General features: G+C 29.7%; 1 protein-coding gene and 1 long non-coding RNA gene across 3 annotated transcripts in view; one reads left to right on the top strand and one right to left on the bottom strand.

Annotated features, from left to right (window-relative positions):
- bib (MIP channel family protein big brain) overlaps positions 1–16,756 on the bottom strand; it is a 100,491-nt gene that overhangs the window by 6,773 nt on the left and 76,962 nt on the right. For both annotated transcript variants that reach the window (XM_088201311.1, XM_088201312.1), the window contains exon 3: positions 2,331–2,547. In XM_088201311.1, the coding sequence (XP_088057437.1) occupies positions 2,331–2,547 (217 nt within the window). The remainder of the gene's footprint in view (positions 1–2,330; positions 2,548–16,756) is intronic.
- LOC148227349 (uncharacterized) lies at positions 11,571–13,623 on the top strand. The gene is made up of 3 exons (XR_015811900.1): positions 11,571–12,007; positions 12,076–12,119; positions 12,201–13,623. It is a non-coding gene; the product is annotated as an uncharacterized LOC148227349 (long non-coding RNA).

The following is a 16,756-nucleotide window of genomic DNA, read 5'->3' as shown; positions in this document are numbered from 1 at the left end:
TATTAAAAGTAAACTAAAAATAGCAATTAGTGGTTATAATAAATTTAAAAAAAATTACTTCGCAGCTAATTTTATTGAACTAAATTAGCGATTTTTAAAGGGAAAATCCTGAAAGTTTTTTCTGCGCGGCTAATTTATTTGTGCAATGTTAATGTTATCGAGGATTTTTTTTATTTCGCGATTACTTTTCTTGAGAAAATTTAGTATCTTTTAACCCTAAATATCCTAAAAATTTGTTGTTTTTTATATGTTGACATTTTTAATTTTGCAAAGTTAAAAGTACACATTTTATATGGTAAAAATCATCCAATGGAATTGATCAGATTTTATTTTGTAATTTACTAGTTGATCGCGATTGACTGGTTAAGAACCCCATATCCTCTTAATTACTTGCTGCCCGGTAAATAATACTAAAAACTGATTGTGGCCTACGACACTGAAAAGGTTTCCGGCCACTGTTATAGAACATCATTATACGTGAATGTACTGAAAATTTGTCTGTGAGAAAAATATAAAATTAAAAAGAATCTAGTTACTAAGAAATATAAAGGATCTTATTATTATTATTAAAGTTAACAATAAATTAAAAAAAGTTTATCATTACGGAATTACACGCATGGCTATGTATTGTAAGAGGAATCTGAGTACCGTGCGTTGGAAGAATACAGCGAATCTCTAAGCTACGTTATCATGAATTAACGCCGGAATAGATGTAAATAAACATCGGAAAGCCCTCTCGGCAAATTCCCGTTGAAGTTTCTCGCAGTCTGGCGCTTAACGATTGCGAGGAATTAATTCGAAAGCAAAGTTTGGCAACGACAGACCAATTTCGGTGTACGCCACGTGAATCGCAGATCTGCAGATTGGCTCCGGTTTCGTTATTACCAACGACCAAACTGAACTTTGACAGACATACAAATGAAGATAGCGATTACGGCCATAATACGCCGGATGTGATGTGACTTGGTTATAATCAAAAATGCTATTCTATTAAGCTCTACGTTCTCATCAGTTCGAGATAGTTGCTACTATTACCACGAGCATGAAGATGAATCATCTAAGGTTTTTATCCTCCCCTCATATTCACATGACAGGAAATATCATCACCATATGCACACATACCCACATGGTTCAATTTCATAATATTTCATTTATTATTTGCTCTTTTACACAGCCGCTCTTGACACATAAGACAGGATACTCTGTTGAATAAGAACTGAAGCTTGTGTAATTAAAAACGATGAACACCATATCTGTTATATGTGCCTAATTATATAATGTTAAAAAAATAACATTTTGTGTGAAACTTTAACGATGAACATTTATCAGAGATATAAAAGCGGTGAACGTAAATTACCTATAATTTCGACGGTCAGAGAAAAAAACGCAAATAGCTCCATTTCGTAGCTTAAAAATGAAGATATATTGGCGTTATGTAGAGGAAAATTGTGTTACGATTTTTTATAATCGCAGCGTGAAATTTTTAGGCAAGTTATGATGGAAAAGTCTTACAAGCTCATTCTTAATTATATTTTTAAATGACTAATTAAAGGTAATTATGGTACAGAGTTAGCGCTCAAAATACATATGTAATATGCTATTTTTTATATCAAAATAAACCAGATAGTTGCCCATTTACTTTTGAATAATCGATTTATTCGGTAGAGTAACTTTATCATTTATATGACACATATTCTAAATTATTTAATTAAATAATGCGATCAGAAATAAAAACTCCACTTGCTTATTATTAAATTAACTAATGTAAAAATATATATTTATTTAGATTGATATGTGCTAGAAGTGTATTTAGACTTGTATATGTACTTTTATTGTACAAAGAACTATATACTTGTAATCGTGGTACCAAAACTTACCAATGAATGAAGCCATCCCTACATTTTTTAGATAAGATCCAACCAAGCCTGCATCAGAATTGTTGAAATGACTGAATAAATCACCTGGTCACGTACCTTTTGGGTCTGTCACTACCTTTTGAAGAACGGTAAGCGAACACGCTTGGCAAAAACACCTGCTTATTCGGTATGCGGACGTATAGCATCCGCCAAAAATCTTTGGTCAGACCCACAGCGTCCGAGTGAGACGCACAACACCCAAAAACCCTCAGTCGGAGCGAGAGATGAACTGAAGTAAAAAAGGTACAAAGCCGAGGCGGAGAATTGCACAGGATTGCATTTCGAATCGTGGTTTGATATATAGAGGAGACGTGCCCTTTCGTAGCTTCTTACTTATTACACGGGGCTTTATGATATGATCGATTGCGTACTCGTGGTTTTATATTATTAAATATTTTGATATGTTATATTTACCGATACTAATGTGCACGCGCCGTATACTGAGCCGACAGCACAAGCTGGAGATGAAGATGGATTGAAGGCGTATCTGGACTTCTCTGAAGACACGCAATGGGTTAAGACGACGATGAATGTGAGGATGAACTCGACTCCGAAGCGTTCCCAGGCGGCCAGGTTCATGGGTTGTATCATGCTCACTTGTAAGTTGCCTTGGTATCCAGGAACAGTAACTCTGTAAAGATAAATGGTTTTATTAGCACAATAAAAATTGTTCATGACAAATAATTCTAGAATTGTAATAGGAAATTGGACTAAAAGTAAAGTAGCATATAATATCGGTCGGTATAATCATTATTGGACGATCTAGCAAAGGGTTTCCAGAACATAATTCTACAAAAAATTAAAGAAAAAATATATTTTTGTTATATGTATGCATTTTAATGGATCAGACCTGTTTTTCAATTACTTGAAAGTCGCGGATTAGAAATCAATATGAACTCGAACGATGTTTTACAATAAATAATTAATTTATATGTTCCCACAAAGATACAACACAAAATTGTTGCGTTAAAATTAGTTGAGTAAGTTAACTTTCATAAAACTGATGGATTTGCAGTTCTCAAATTTATCAAGAATCAGAGGGATTTTCAGCTTTCAACGCATTATAAAATAAGTTTATTTATATATTTATTTATTATACATCTAACCATTATTTCTTGACAAGTCATGATGGCTTTTTTATAACTCTAGAAAACCTGAGAATTTCAAGTTTAGAATCATGGACGTCATTTCTAGAGGGAGAGAGGCAAAAGTTTGCCAGTCGGCCGTCATTTTATTAAATATTTCGATTTCATTTAGAGATAATATTTCATTAAATATAATGCATTTTTTTGGCCAAATTCAAGGGGGGGAGGGGAGAAAATCTCGTTGCCCCCCTAAACGATGTCGCTGGCCCCAAATCATTAGGATTAGCACTATTGTTCTTCCAAGTATTTGGTAACTATCAAGACTGTTTTCTCTTAAGGCAAGAACACATTTCGGGGGTGTGTTCAAAAAGCGATGTAATTAACTCGCAAACATCCTCATCTGTGATTCGCCAAAGCTGTCTTGAACCAGCATTATAAGATATGTGACACTTGGTCACATCGTATGATATGCCAAGGAGCCACAGCAGCAGAAACGAGCTGGTAGACTGCATAGACCCAAAAGATATCAGCGGATCGTTCAGAAAGCATCGCGAGAATACATCACTCCAATGACATCACAGTCCGACACGCCAGCTAAGACTCTCCGACTTCCAAAAGCCGCATTTGTAATACAATAATCTTTTTGATAATGTGGTAAATTGAACAATTAAAAATCAATTGTTATTAAACAGTGTATATTTGGCAGTCGAATCGAACCAGACGACAACTTAGACGCCCAGAAGAGCAACCACTTGCACTTCGATTGTCCGATTTGTTCCAGCCGAGCAGTTGCTCTGAATCTCCAAGGGTTAAACCTGATTTTTGAAACGAAAAAGAGAATACTTAAAGTGCAGAATGCTCATAAAGGTATTGATAACTGTTATTATATGACAATTTAGTATATTTTATGGTTCAGATTTAATCATAACAATTATTATTTATATTAAACAAATCACTTAGGATAATTGAAAAAATCAAAACAATATTTTAAAAAGGATTTAGAATTTATAGACTAGTAACTACTTTGTCATTTACAGTGAATTTTGAATTTGATGAAAGAAACTAAGAATTTCTAATGTGTTTTCAATAGCTTAATTTAGTATTTGTTATGATTGTATGTCTTCAACTCATTCTGGAGTACCACAGAGTTCATATATAAGACTCTTACTTTTTTATCACCTGTGATTATGTTATATGTAAATTTTTACTGAAGCTTAAGTTGAGAAATATATGAATAAGGAGTATCATAAGATGATTAACCTTGAATATATGTTATAAGGTCGTACGTTATGCAGGATATAAATTTATAAAAGTCTACTTATATACTTCTTGGTTTCTTCGTACTTTTAGCATAAGCAGATTACTAACAGCACACAAATTTTGAATTTTAAGAGGGCTTAAGTTCGCCGAACATTCCCAATCCGCAAAGTTTAATCAACTCACCAGCCTAAGAATAAGAGGATTCTTCATCTCGACATCAGATCACTTCGCCGGATGCGTGTTGAAAGTATTCAATTAGATTCGTCGCTCTCTCGAGAGATGGTATCACGGAGTTTACATTAGCCGAATGCAAAGGTCAGTTGTTGGATGAGTGATATTAGACGCGGTCTTCAGAGAACAAACGATCTGGACTCTTCTGGTGTCTTTTTGGTGCCATGGCGGTCAGTTCCCACACACGAAAAATTAAATAGCGTGAGAACCGAGACCGAGGTGGGCCAAAGACCCAACCGGCCGATTTTGATGTGCAATTGCACAAAACTTGCGGAACAAAGGCACCAATCAAAGCAAACAGTCGGCGGCGGATGGGCTTAATAAAATCCTCAATGATTAAATGGAAAGTTATTAAAAAGGGCAAAGCTGGCAAAGTGGGTAGGACGACGGGATTAATTGCGCGTTGATTGGCTCGAATGCGGGCGAGGGGACTCGTTACTAATTGAGCTAAATTTATTTAGACCCGCTATTGTATGTACTAAATCAACAAATGGGTTTTTTAAGTATTCAATATTTAAAATCTGATGTGCCTCACAAATTTATATACATTATTTAAACTCTATTACGATAAGTTGACAAAATAAAATTCTGTTGATATTTAATTAGGTAAAAATCAGTACAGCTTTAGAGGCGCAATAGATCGAAATTCTATTATATATAGAAGTTCTTTTTATTATGTCAAATAATACATACTAGAGCATTGTGTATATAAAAAGCTTAAGCGGACGAGTACTTCTAAGTAAACGGACGAATATTTACCATTTGCAATAGTAGCTTTTTATTGACCCATTTCGTGGATTCAGAATCGTTTCAAAAGATGCACGGTTTAAAGCTAATATCCTTATAAAAGAAAATTATATAAGCTTTTGAAAGAAAATAGGGCGGATAAATAGGTCTTCCGCGAAACCTTTTCAGTGCAAAAAATATATAAAAAAAAACAAAACCATCCGATAGAAAATCTTGTTTAAAAATGTTCTTTCATTACAACTTAATTAATATAAATAAATTATCCATTAAGTAAATTAATTAACAGCTAACGTAGCTTGAATTATTTCGCGTTTGAAGCAAAGTCTCGAGTCCCTTTGTTGAATATGCAAACTTTGCCAAATAATATCTTGCAGTGCATACACGTGTTTAGGTATATTGTTTGTAGCTACAATCTACAACGAAGTGGATTGAATAAGTTATTTCGCACGTGACTGACACACAAATTAATTGAAAAACTCGTAAAATTCCCAAGCGTCTAGTAAATTGAAACAAATCTAATATATAATTATTTTTTATAAATATTGTTTTTTTTTTTGTAATATTTACACGAGATCCATCAAATAATGTCTCGGTCTGTAATTCGATTGAAATTTGACACTAGTAATTTAAGACCCGCTTCATATTCGATCATTTGAACCCACGTTAAATTTTAGTACCAGCGAATCAAAAATTACATCATATTTTAAAAATTAAATTCCTTAGTATTTGTTCATATTAATATACATATATTTTCATGTTAAATTGATTGAAGAATTGGTCATTCGGAACAATTTACTATTCAGGGCTCACATCGTATCAAATTAATGTGAGAGCAAACGTTCGACGCGCAGAATTAATTAGAGACCTATCTTATCTAGTTTTTAATTAAGCCGTTTCGTTAGAAAATACATATAAAGAGTATGAGCTATTTAACTTACGAACTAATAAGTATAAATATACATATATATGTTTTATGTACATAGATATATTATATTACATTCAAAATTTAAAAAACTTACTGGATATAATTTCACTGAAACGCCAGTAAAAATATACCTTCACTGTAACATAGGTATATGTACGTGTACATGCTAATTTTAATTGTATAAAAAATCAAAATAAGGTCTACTTATTCAATTATTAATGATTTTATTTTTATTTTTGTAAGAGTTTGCTCTCTGAAAGCTTATGCTTACATCAAAGTACGCTCGGGATAAGGATTCCGGTTTGTTATTGTGTGCGTGAACTGTGTGGCTCAAAACAATTTCGCTCAGAATATTTTTTATTTTTTATTTTAAAAGAAAATATATGTTTATTTAACATACATACATCTGAGCTAAGTTAGAAATTTCAACGGACAATTAAAAATATATTATATAATCGAAGAAACCAGACATTGATGTCATTAATTAAATATTTGCAAAATTCAAAATCTTTCACTAGTCAAAAAAATAATGAAGTCTTTAGCTATTCTTCAAAAGCAAATAATATAAAATGGGGAAAGAAATTATTCGCAGATTGTTTAATGGCTCGACGACTCTATTAAATCATTAGAATCCATTGATTAAATTAAAAAAATATCATTGGCGCGATGATAAGAATAATAACTTTTTTAGCCTTACAGAGAATAGTGTAAAAAATCAACAACGTACGGATTAATGGAAAAATAATTAAAATATTTTAATCCACGGGTAAGAGAACGAATAACTTACAGTGTATATTTGAAGCCTTGATATCAATTAGCCCAGTAATGCCCAAGAAATTTTGTTCTCTTAAAATTTCATTTATAAATAAAAAACAGTGGCACGAGTTTAGTAACCTACCCATAGGACAGTGGGCATATCTGGGTTTTAAACCAATATCAACACAAAATTATTAAAAAAAAATCACTAGAGAAGATCGAACTTCTGTGCCACACTGCACTTAAATGACGAATACCAGCGTTGACGAATCAGCGACTGTCCTTAGAAGAGAAAGCGAGACAACGAAGTACACGCTACATCGCTTCTCCCTCTCATATACATGTACACGCATACAATGACAAACCGGCATCCTTATCCCGAGCGTACTCTACCTCTTTAATTATATTTTAAAAATGATTATGAAAATATTAGTGTAGTTTTAAATTATGGTTTTTGAGCAGAAAAAATATTTGTTGGAAAAAATTAGTGAAAATAACATTTTTTGTTATTTTTGTGATCTTGAAAATAAATTGATGTTTTCTGATTTTTGCCATTTTGTATAATTTTTTTACACTATCGTTTAATTTGATGTATTGATAATGTTATTTATTATAATACTTTGCTTTGCTTGTGTCTTAAAACTGTCGTTTTAAGGTCAAATATCTGAGCTTCTGGGAAATCAAATCCCGTATAGAAAAATCTAAGGACTTTCATTTTAAACTCGTTTCTTAACTTCCTTAACACACAATAGCCGTTATATTATTTAATAAAGCGACGTTAAGTGTTTTTTGGAAATTATCTTATTAAGGCAATATTGAATTAACTGCTTTGCTTGGAATTTGTGAAAATGGATTTTTGTATGCAATAATATAAAAACCTTATTGTTAAAACTATCATTAGATATTTTACATATAAAATAGGTTATCTTATCTTTATAGTAAACATATTATTGCACTGTTTAATGAAGCGCTTTATATTAATATAAAAACTTGGAAATACATAAAACGATCGGAAATAGATTTTTTGACCACTTGAAAGAGAAAGAAATAGAGAAAAAAATAAATAAACGCTGTATTGGAAGTAAAAACCTGTCAATTTTGAGAAATGGAATGGACCGCAGTTTGTTTCTGTAAAGAGGTGCTGTTACATTATTTCAAAGAAATTGGATTTCTTGATTTATAATGGGAACATTTTAACATATCTGTACATAATCCTACTTTTAGATGTGTTGTTTTCCTAATAGTTATATATTATATTTATTTACATTTTTGTATGAAACATCGTATGATTTAACTTGAATTTATATAAACACTAATATATTAAATTTACTACGTTTTCTCACGCTTATTCAACATACATACATTTCACCGTAGTATGTTCCATATATTTATAAAATCGCTCTCATAGTTCTATTCTGCAAAATTTGCAACCTATTGAATTGCAGATTCTGCATTTCAAATAAAATTTTCGCGCAGTAGACCACATGAAAATGTATGTACATTTGAAATATATACATATATTTTTTTGGTTCCTCTACTTAACATATTTCTTATTCTATCTAAATATGCATACAAAAAAATATATGTATTAATTTCAGTTTTTATTTAACGTTATTTTAATATAAACTAAATTAAAGTGATTTAAAAAAATCGATTAACTTAAGTACACTATATATATGAATTTAACTATTTGTTTTTGGTTTCTTATATAACATTTAAAAGCATATTAAATTGTAGTACATAGTTATGCTCTGAAATCGAGAGATAAAATTAAGCTATTTGTGTAATCCTGTTTTCTGTGAATACCCTTCGGTCTATATTTGCGTGAACTGAATGTACTTATATACATTTATATGTACCTACAGGTAAATGTGATACTCAACATTATTAATTTAAATTTATACCGTCAGTGTCGGAACATCACATTAGCGGCTCTAATATGTGATAAATATCACTTTTTCGCGCCTGAAAATAGTTCCCGAGGCGTCCGTTCATTTTTCTCAACGGCAACGCGAAGATTAATCATGGAAACCGCTATAAAAACCCATTGTTCCCTGAGGATTTATTCGAGTGCTCAATTAAATTTTCGTCTGCTCCGTTCACGGAAGGGAGGTCTTATAAAACTGCCGTGGCCCTGGAACGAGGGCAAATTCGCAACGGCGACAAAGAATTTGATAAGCGTGATTGAATTAAGGGACGAGCTGATTAAATGTGCTTTTTTACTACAGATTTTCATATTATATAATACTTTTCCAGCGTTATATTACATCAAATTAAAATGTGCACAAATATGTTGCAGAAAATTAAGTTATAAAGTGTCGTCAGATTAAATAAAAAGTGTTTAGTTATGCTGACACAATAAAGTCGCTTCCATAAATTGAATAACTACTCTTTGTGTTTAAATATTCTTACATACGAGTAAATTTATTAAATTTGCATGACAAAATAAAAATGGGTTTATATTTTTTTTACGTTTGTAAAAAAAAATACTTTTTTCCATTTTTCGTCAAAATAACTCTGTTTATTCGACGGAAATGTCGAAATGGAAATGGAGAATTCTCCGGTGGAAATCGATGTTTCAAAAGCCAGAAAGAGTATATATCCTGTATCAATATCCATAAAAAAAACCTGCTATATACGAGTACATATTTATACAATTTCTAGCTCAATATGAATTTTTAATCCATGAAGTGCTTTTATTTTTATGTAAAGAACATAGAGAAATAAAGCAACTGTTTAAGATACTATCAGCAGTAATAATACATACTAGCTGTCGGTACCTCACTATCGTGAGGTACCGATAGCTAGCGAGTGTGCGAATACCGGACCCTCAACTTTTTGGGTTTTAAATATAATTTTTGCTTCGTTCTGATTTTTTTAAATATTTTTTAAAATTTAATGGTTCAAATTGGACATTACTATTTAGGATTTTTATTGATAGACTAAATAGTTCAATCTATAAAAAACTACTTAGCATTTTTAATTCATTTGAAAATAGGTTTACAACTTGACTACATATTTCTAGAAGAAAACATTTTATATTATTTATTAGATTTACAACGTTAGATTTTACCGTTATATTGAAACTTAGATATTTAATGATAAATCTAAATATTGTATATCATTTATGAATAGGATTAAAACTTGGCTAGATAATAATAAATTAAAAATTGTACTATTAAATTTCAATACAGCGAAGCTCACGAAACCAATGAATAAATTTTGGTGTACTGAAAATTCGTTATATTGAATGTAAGGAAGATGATATATTTTTATTTTATTTTTAATTACTATATTACTACAGCATCAAAATAATCTCTTATAAGGTTGACAGATCGTTTTTTGTCCTTGTTTAAGGAAAATGTATGAAACACAATAAAATTTGTGAAAAAAATGTTTTATAAAAAAAGTTTGAGGGTCAACGAAACACCTGTAATGTCGCTTTTGAACACATCTGGCACACGCCAAGTCAATGATGAACTGAATTCTTAGAAATATTTTGTCAAGTTATAACGTCATTCTTAAATTCGGAGCAAAATATTTTGTTATACTGAGATTAGTCTTCATTACAATGAAAACATTTTGTATGAAAGTTTTACGGGGACAAATTAAAGATTCGTTATACTGGGAATTTTGTTATTTCGGTATTCGTTACAAAGAGATTTCGTTGTAATATTTTTTAAAATAGGTTTGTAACTTTACTAAATATTATTAAAACAAAAAATATCAAAATGTTTTCAACATAAAAAATAATATTAAAACGTAACATTTTGTATCATTTAAAAGTAGGTTTACAGTTTAATAAATAATAATAATAATAAATAGCATCGGTTACACATCCGCTCAAAAATATTACTGATATGAAAAAATATTTTGTTACACCTTACTAACGCTACAACACAATCGATCATATATAGTTAGTGCAATGTGAGTGATTATAAGTCATTGATTGTGTTTTAGGGTATTTTATGTGTTTGAGTGCCAGTTTTAACGCTGCATAACATAATTATATCATAAATTTAAATTTTCGTAATAAAAAAGTTTTTTGGTGACATCATAAGTTACTTTATAATTTAAAAAAAATATTTCTATGTTTTATGTGTAAATATAAAAGTCAGTTTTTAATTACATTTACTAATGAGAAAGAAACAATAAACTAAAGATATCAAGCACCTAATCTGTTACTTTAGACCAAAAGTGCGTTTTAAAAATATTAATAATTTTGAAACCTTTGTCTTTTTTGATTAAAAAATATTTTGATTTACATCTTTTTTAAAGTAAATGTTTTTCTGCGCAGCATTATATATTTTAATAATTAATGAGTGTAAAAAGTTTTCACTATATTTGAAATTAATAATGAACTAATGATATTTAAAATCTATAATAAATGATTAATATTTAAAATCCATAATAAAATAAAAAATATTTTTAATGTTGAAAAAAATATTTTGAATAAATATTGAAATTTTATTCTGAAACTTTTAATTTAAAAAATATTTAAATTAGTGTTATACATTTTTGTGTAGTTTAGTTTCAAAGGCGTCAGTAAGATGGATTTTTGCAATACTGTGCGCTTAGTAGTTGGTTGGTAATGAATAGTACTTATTTTGAAACTTTGCCCCTTTTTGTTTAAAATACTTCTTAAAGCAAAGTTTTAAAAATTCTCTAAAAACTAAAACTTTAAATTGCCAACGTTCGCCAAAATTTAGGTACATATTTTTTCTGTATAGAGAAGCTAATACATATCCACATTATTTATATTATATTTTAAATCTATAAACTAAAAAAATATTTTAAAAAACATTTTTTTTTGTATTTGATGATTTTTATACATATTTTAATAAATTTTATACAATTTAAATCGTTAAAATAAATTTCGCTCGTTAAAATCAATTTCGCTCGTTAAAATCAATTTAGTTCGTTCTCAAGCGCGGGACTTCCCAAATTTGCTTTGACAGTTCTTCTGTCAGATCTGGCAAGAAATATGTTATAATCGCGGGATTTTTGTTACAAAGTGACAATTGAAGATGATTCAAGTGATGCAGCATTTGAAATTATAGACAAAACTATAAATTGCGGGTGTGCCAGTAAGTGTTTAGTTATAAATGAATAATATAACACGGTTATTCTAACAAAATTACTATTGACTTTCCAGGATCTAATATTAAAAGACAAACAGCGGTGATTTGGCAATTAAAGGTATACATACCGAAGTTAATTAAACATATTACAATGCTAGTAATAATAAAAAATATATGACATATTGTGACAATTTTGTAGAAGATGAAAAGATGCCAATCTACGTGTTTAATCCTCTACAGTACATCCATCAATTGTGTTCTTTGGTTGTCGTTTAAATTTAATTTATGGATTATATTAGTAGTAATAATGTGTTCAATGTTTACTCTTGATAGGAGTCTTATTGTTTTTTAATTATTTTTCAGAAGCAATGATGGAACAATTTGATGACCTATATGGCTACAACGTAGAATTGGTATATATAAACAAAGAGTTAATCTTCTCGTGTTGAAGTCACTGTCAGCAAGTATTATCTTTTTATAAAGAACATACTACATAAGTTTGATGTAACTGAATATCTTAAATTTGGCTATTCAGAAAGAGGAATGATGGCACAGAACAAAAATTGTACATATTTTGCCACATCGAAATTAAAAATAACCCACTCTTAGATATTTTGGCTATCGATTATTCCAGGTATGCAATCACATATTTATAATCATTGTAAAATGTCGTTTATTAGATAACATCCAAGAAACTACACATTTATAAGCTGTCCGACAGCGCCGATTTGATCGACATTAACTTTCAATCCTCACATACTAAGGATATATTACACGTTCATGTTTAAAACATAACTGGTTAATTTAAAATTCTTAAAATCTAACGTATATGTGTATAAAATCGGAAAGCAATGATAATGTTTATGTGATATTATTATAAAAACTCACTTTTCGGCCTCGGAGCCCGGCGACGGGATTTCAAAATTTGAAGATTTCATTACAAAGATTGTTTTATGATTGTTTATCTAATTTAATCAATGTATTCTTCTTATCCTAAACACATTATGTATATATTTAATTTTCATAGTTATATAACACACCTAGTTAATTTGCAATCCGATTATTTATAAAAGCAAAAACTCACTTTTAGGCCTCGGAGCCCGTCGCCGGGAATTCAAAATTTGAAAATTTCATTACGAAGATTATTTTATGATTGTTTATCTAATTTAATCAATGTATTCTTCTTATCCTAAACACATTATGTATATATTTAATTTTCATAGTTATATAACACACCTAGTTAATTTGCAATCCGATTATTTATAAAAGCAAAAACTCACTTTTAGGCCTCGGAGCCCGTCGCCGGGAATTCAAAATTTGAAAATTTCATTACGAAGATTATTTTATGATTGTTTATCTAGTTTAATCAATGTATTCTTCTAATCCTCAACGCATTATGTATATATTTCATTTTTATTCAGTCAAATGACGAATTAATGAAAATTATTGTCGCGTAGCAAAATTTTATTATTAAATAATAATTATTTAAAAGTGTTGTCACGGTACTATCTATTTGAATTTGAATGCTTATTTTTCATTGGTCGATGCTATTTGAATATTTGAATGCTTATTTTTGATTGGTCGAAACAACAGAACGCATTACCGGCGGCTGGAAAATCAATCGGAACAAATTCAATTTTAATTTTTATTATTATATATTATTATAATTAAATATATTTCCTTTGTTTACGTGTATTGTTACACACCGTTAATACAAAGCGATACGATTTACAGAGTAGATAATTGAACGGAGAATGTTTCGTTTAAAGTTATGCGCGTCCGGAAGCGACGACGGCTTAGAACAATTATATATAAGATGTAAAAATTTAAGTATTAATAGAAATTTTGTATAAAATAAATATATTATAACGTATATTTTAAATTAATATTTAAAAAATGTACTTTATATAATCAGATAATTTAATGTTTAATAATTTTTACAATTTTCTAAAACACTATAAATAAAATAGTATTAAAATAATTAATATATAAATTCAGTTAACTTCGAGATCATTAATAAAATGTTTGAAATGGAAGTTCTTTGTAATCGTGGATCGATGACCAACATCAAAAAGATGTCCCTCTGACTATTTAAATTATTTAAGCAAAAGCTCTTAGTTTGCACAAAGATTGGAAGGATAAATTAAAAAAAGATTTTAACATGGTTTTTCAAGCAAGTAACGGTTGGTTTTACAATTTTAAAATGAGGTATTCTTTTCATAATATTAAATTTACTGGATAATCGGATGATGCGAATAAAGATGCTGCAAAAGAATTTATTTCCTAATTATCCAAAATTATTGAAGATGTAGAATATTCCTCTAGCCAAATATTTAATGTAGATGAGACAGGTTTATTTTGGAAAACTCTTTAACAATAAAAAATATGAATGAAGCCTTCACGCACCTTGACAAATTGTTAAATATTATGGAAGATTGTGATCCCAATGAAGAACGCATATCTCAAGTGCGTGGGGCGATCAATAAAAACATGTTATAAAATACTATTTGAAGAAAAGAAAAAGAATAGTGGAAAACAGTTAACTCTTGATAACTTTTCAAAAGAAACACCCGAAAACCCCACTTAAACGTGTCTCTTAAACGCCTCCTAAACATCTTATATTTACTTGATAAATAAATATTTTAAAATACACACAATTTCAATTTTTTTTACTTCCCTCGACTTTCGTACATTCACATTTCGTACGCACACATTTCCAGGAACCAATTATGTGCGAAAGTCGAGGGCCGCCTGTAATATAATAATACAAGAACGGAGAATGAAATGCATTTGCAAAAATAGATTAGTTGATTAAAAAATAAAATTTAATAATAACATAAAACGTAATTATCAACTGTACGAAGCCCTTTGATAATTTGTGATTCCCGTTTACATTTCAACTATCGATAAAGAAAACTTTGTAGTGATTTTGCAGTGTTTTACAATACTAAATAGGTATATCATATGGTAACAGACGTTAAAAAATATAGACATAGCCATAAACATGTATTATATTTATTTTTTGGTTTTTTGGTTTTACAAATATCTAAATATTGTTATAAAAAATATGCTTCAGTATATAAAACACTAGTAAGGAGCATGAGTGTATATATATTTTTATTATATATTCCGTTGTAACTTGACAGGCGTAAGCCCAATAATTATTATATACTATACAATTTATAACCAATAGATGTCACTATAGCTGAGACTGGTTATTTTAATAATAGCGCATTTTTTATAAATAAATATTCAAGTGCCATTGCTGGGGCTCGAACCCACAACTCAGTGTTATTAGCCTGAGACTTTACGGACTACGCTATTCCGTCCTATATTAATAAAATTAAATATTTGATTTATTGTTACAAGAATATGATAATATTGAAACATATGTTTTTGACCATCGTGGCGCACTGGGGTAACCTGTTAGGCCATGATGGTCTTAATTTCATCTAAAAAAATAAAAATAAAATAAATAAAAATACTATTTATATGGTAATCATTTAAAAAAAAGGTTTAAATCAACACTACGAAAGTAAAAAAAAAATACTTTTAACCTAGATAGACTTAATTATAACGATTGTTTTATGTGCTTAATTTATATGTTATTATTATTACATATCATAACTGATATATTGACCTGTTAATGTTATGTTATCAAGATCTAATGTTCAGAGAGAGAAGCTTTTGTTTTTCGGTCAGCTAAAACAGTGCCATACAAAAGTTTTTATCTAACTTGCCCATCAGATATAATATTATTATACTAGCAGTTTGCTACTTCACTTCCTATTTTCTCACATCCGACAGTTGAAAGTTTCGCCTCTATGATATATTATATCAAAATCTAATATCAGATACAATCCCAAAAACCCGAAAGGTTATTGTTTCTAAAAAGCCGAAATACATAATTGTTGTTACCGCGATTTTTTCTACAATAACAATTTTGACTGTTTTCCCACGCCACCACGTGGATAAACACTGTCGTGGTTAGGTCTTCGTGTAAAAATAAAAACTTAACGAAGTGCAGAGGTCAAATCCGATCACGAGTGGTCCTGAGAACCGGCATCATCTGGTAAGGTGCGTGCGGTTCACCGAGAATTTGGAAAATGAACGAACGAAACGTGAACACACACACACAGGTAAGTGAGCATGATTTTTTATGATTATTAAACGATCGTCATAGAACTGTAGACATAAACAAATAGTATCTTAGAAATTTCGATAGAGAGATATGGAGTCCACATAGATCGAAAAAGTTGATTCACAGATGTGAATATTTCCGTTGTAAGGTTAACGTATTTTTTAAAAGAGCAGGATTAGTTGTTTAAAAGAAGACTTTTTAAAAATAACAGCAGGAGAAGGACTAACTAAAGTTATTTTCCATTAAGAAGATGATCGTTTGAAACTAATACTATTAAATGAAAAATTGCTCGAATTCATTTTTTTATCGTTTTCAGCGATTTTTGAATAACGCAAAAACCTTTCACTGTTATTTAAAAAAGCTTTTGCAATTCATAAATGCTGATTTATACTATATTATAATACTATAGTAAATACTTGTTAAGACCAAGTCAAAAGGTAGAACATAATAAGATTGTAAAATTTAAAGTATTAGGACTATGTAAAATGCTTTTTATTCGTAGACGTACCTAAGTTCATATATTGTATATACATATGAATATATACTAGGATTATTTTGTACGTGGATGTGTTCCAATTATAAATAAACAAGTAATCAATACATCTCTATCGTTA

The sequence above is a fragment of the Plectrocnemia conspersa genome, unplaced genomic scaffold, assembly GCF_051122295.1.
Source record: "Plectrocnemia conspersa isolate PC_06_02 unplaced genomic scaffold, ASM5112229v1 ptg000013l, whole genome shotgun sequence".
Taxonomy (NCBI): Eukaryota; Metazoa; Arthropoda; class Insecta; order Trichoptera; family Polycentropodidae; genus Plectrocnemia; species Plectrocnemia conspersa.
This window is presented reverse-complemented; position numbering and strand designations above follow the sequence as displayed.